A 3605-nucleotide genomic window follows, 5' to 3' on the forward strand; every position below is an offset into this window, starting at 1 on the left:
GTTCACTGAAAGACAAAGTTCAGTATTTGTGTAGCGAGAGTAGCCTACTAACGGGACAGGATGTGATGGGCGCGGCATATTTTTAACCATTTGACGCCCGCCAGTTTCCTTAACGCGCGCATAGGAGAAAATAAACTGACTATTGAATTAAACTTTTATCAGTTGCCTTGAATAAATTCATAAAGTGAATTACAGCTGCAGGCAGCTCATTTTATTATGGTGGTGGAATTAATATGTGACATTTACAAATCTGTTCTAAGCTAGCATAGTCAAGATGGTATAACTTCTGTAACAATATTAGCCAGCCTATACACGATTAAGGTCTGCTCAAGCAAACATTGATAACCATAATCATAACAACCATACAATTTAGAGAGAGAGAGAGAGAGCGAGAGAGAGAGAGAGAGAGAGAATAGAATAGCAGAGCCATATCACTAACATCAGAGTAGCATAACAATATAATCGAGATCACAAGGCTGCAGTGAATTTTGCCCAGCTGATGAATGATAGGCTAAAAACAGAACTGCAGGGCATAAATAAACTGAATGTTTTCGTCTGTTATGTGGATGTTAATATAGGCTAGTTATTTCGTTACAGTTATCATCCTTGGTTTAAACAAGCATTTAGTTATTAGGTTGCACTCCAAATAAACAGTGTATGAAGTTAGGAGTTAGGACGATTCTAAGGGCCCACGCACTTTTGGGGCCCCCAGAGATCTGTTTTATTAGTAGTAACAGTGGTAATAGTAATGTAATATCAATTATAAATGTATCTACCAAAGAGTTACAAGCGCGTGAGCTTGTCATGGCAACCAGATACACTACTTGCGAATTATGACTGCACTTCTATTTTGCCACACTAAATTTAGCAATAAACACGTTGAAAATAATACACAATAAACATGTCTGTCAAAACGATCTCAAAGGAGGCTTTTATTAAGCAAATCAAGGAGTGAATTACTTATCCACTGTTTTAAAAAAATACTTTAGCTGGGAATTGTATTTTATACCAATAGTATGGACAGGACCCTTTTCTATTCTAACACGACAATGCCTCTGTATATAAGGCAAGGTTAAAAAAAAAAAGATTGACCGAATCAATCTTTTTTTTCTTTTTTTTTTTTTTTACCTTGCCTTATACACAGAGGCATTGTCGTGTTAGAATAGAAAAGGGTCCTGTCCAAACTATTGGTATAAAATTAGAAGCACACAATTCCCTAGAATAGCATTATATGCTTAAACATTAAGATTTGTACTCGTGGAAATTACTAAAGTAGTCAAACCTGTTCATTAGAAGGGGGTGTCCCTATATATACTTTGGGCAATATAGTGTATGTTTGGTGCGGTAGGGGGCCCAACCTCATATTCTTTCATAGGGCCCAAAATTGCTAGCTTTTAATTAATGCATGGCAGAGCTCTTGTTTAGCAATGACATGGTTATGGTTATGCTTAGGATCAAAGGTAAGAGACATCTGGCTTAGATATGCCACGTGTAAAATACATTCAAATAGAAACAGTGAAAACATGCTGTATTTATTGCTTCCTCACACTAGTGGTGCTTAATCTGTAATCTGTGTATGTGGTGAATTTTCCATGCAGGATTATTTTTTTTGAAAACTGCTTCACAAATTCAAATCCCCCTGAAAGTGTACTTTCTCGCCTTGATTGTATGAGTTTCATAATAGTCATGCCATTAGTAGAAGTGCTTTTCAATTCTAACTCACATCATAAAACATGCAATTACAATACCACTTCAAATAAACGTGTTTGGTCCAGAGACGACATAATCTCAGCACAATTCAGAAGAGGTAATGCAACTTGCTTTTACTCACTAACAAAAGGCTGCTGAGGCACAAACCTTGTGCACCAAAAAAAAAAAAGGCATTTCTATTCAAGACGCACATTCTAGTGCAGTTTCGAGCAGTTTATTCAAGCTATACAGCAAATGACAATATTCAGACTGGTACCTAATAAAATATACATATGTGTGAAAGACATGTCATGAAGAAATAATCACCATGTAATGGAGAAGTAAATGTCTGTCTTGTTTTCTCTAAAATGTTCCTCTTTTTAGACTGAATGAATGTCTCATGCAAACCAGAATTGTAGTGTTAAAAAAGAAAAATGGGTGCGATACAGCATTTGCCAGAAGAAGGTAATCCTGATTATTAAAATCTGCTACACAACTTGTAAATGTAAATTTGAATTCAGATTCGATATGTAATGTTAAGACAATATATCCATGGTTTGAGGTCTTTAATAGGTCTTATACAGATTAAATCATATCACCACAATAAAGACATAAACACTTCATTAAAACATTATGAGCACATTTAAAGCATGTTTCCTCTTTCGGTTCTCAGGTGGTATCTAAGGGGCTAGAGAGGAAGGGGACTATAGGACACAGCAGAAAATACCATCCTAATATCCCATGAATCCACCATACCTCTTTTCTATCTCTGATGAATTTTCATCTTCCTCTTGGGAGCGTTTTAAGAAGCCTCCATAGCGTTTAGACTCCTGCCACCACTGTGGTTGACCTACACGCCTCATGAAGCCCCCATACCGTTTTTTTAGTGCCTTAACCCCACTCTCCAAGTCATAAAGCTGTCCCCTCTTCATAAAGCCCCCATAACGTTTTGCCATACCCTTTACACTCTGTGCTTCTCCCTTTGAATCAAGGACGTCTGTCAGAGCCTCCTCCTCCCTCTCGTCATCAGACTCAACTTGATTGCCCAGCATTTCAACATCATGATTAGTCAGGATTGCTCTGCCATGGTCAACGTCCTCTGGCTCCAGCCCATAGAGCTCTGCAGTCTTCTTCATGAATCCTCCATAACGCTTCATGAAGCCTCCATAATGCTTCATAAAACCCCCATACCGCTTCATGAAGCCACCGTATTTTTTGTCTACTGGGTGCTGTTGGGTGTCCAAGCGTTCCATTTCTGTGGATGCTCGGTTACCCTCAGGAGTGTTATCAGCATTCAGCATAAAACGTTTGCACAAACTCCAAGAGCTGCCTGCATTCAGATGCTCCTCACACTCCACCACACATTCCTGAGAAAAACATGAAAAATAGTCAATGAGACATACAGAAAATTCTAGAAAATAACGGATGTCTCTTTTGCCCAGACACTAACGTTAAAAGAGGATATGAAACACTTGCTCAAACATACATTTTTTTTCTCACTCAGCCTTCATCTCCCAATTCATAACTGGGCAATATGCAAATGAGTGAGTGTGTTTTGGGTGATATGGGGATGAGTAGGTGTAGAGTGTGTGCTAAGCTTGTGGGAAACCATAGAAACACTAATACAGAGTGACATACTGAATTTGAACAAAATACACCAATACCCTAGTCTCTCCAAAACACAAACATCAATTTTTAAATGATATAATATTTGGTGAACTCAGAAATATGGAGAGAGCAGGACCAGTTGCTCATTCTTGAATGTTATAAAATAACAAAAGTACACAAAACACTGCAACCAGGAAACATATAAAACAAAACTGAGCCAAAACATAACCTCCATGTAAGAACAAGACCTGACACATTAACAAGGTAAACACAAGGGTTTATATACGGCATATATATATATATATATA

At 37.7% G+C, this 3605-nt stretch overlaps 1 protein-coding gene across 1 annotated transcript in view; it reads right to left on the minus strand.

Annotated features, from left to right (window-relative positions):
• Positions 1-1913: 1913 nt before the first annotated feature.
• The window catches only part of penkb (proenkephalin b), a 21743-nt gene continuing 20051 nt past the window's right edge, over positions 1914-3605 (minus strand). The window contains exon 3 of the mRNA XM_016499748.1: positions 1914-3056. Within this exon, the coding sequence (XP_016355234.1) occupies positions 2421-3056 (636 nt within the window). The 3' untranslated portion in view covers positions 1914-2420. The remainder of the gene's footprint in view (positions 3057-3605) is intronic.

Source organism: Sinocyclocheilus anshuiensis, unplaced genomic scaffold, assembly GCF_001515605.1.
Source record: "Sinocyclocheilus anshuiensis isolate Anshui unplaced genomic scaffold, SAMN03320099.WGS_v1.1 scaffold126, whole genome shotgun sequence".
NCBI lineage: Eukaryota > Metazoa > Chordata > Actinopteri > Cypriniformes > Cyprinidae > Sinocyclocheilus > Sinocyclocheilus anshuiensis.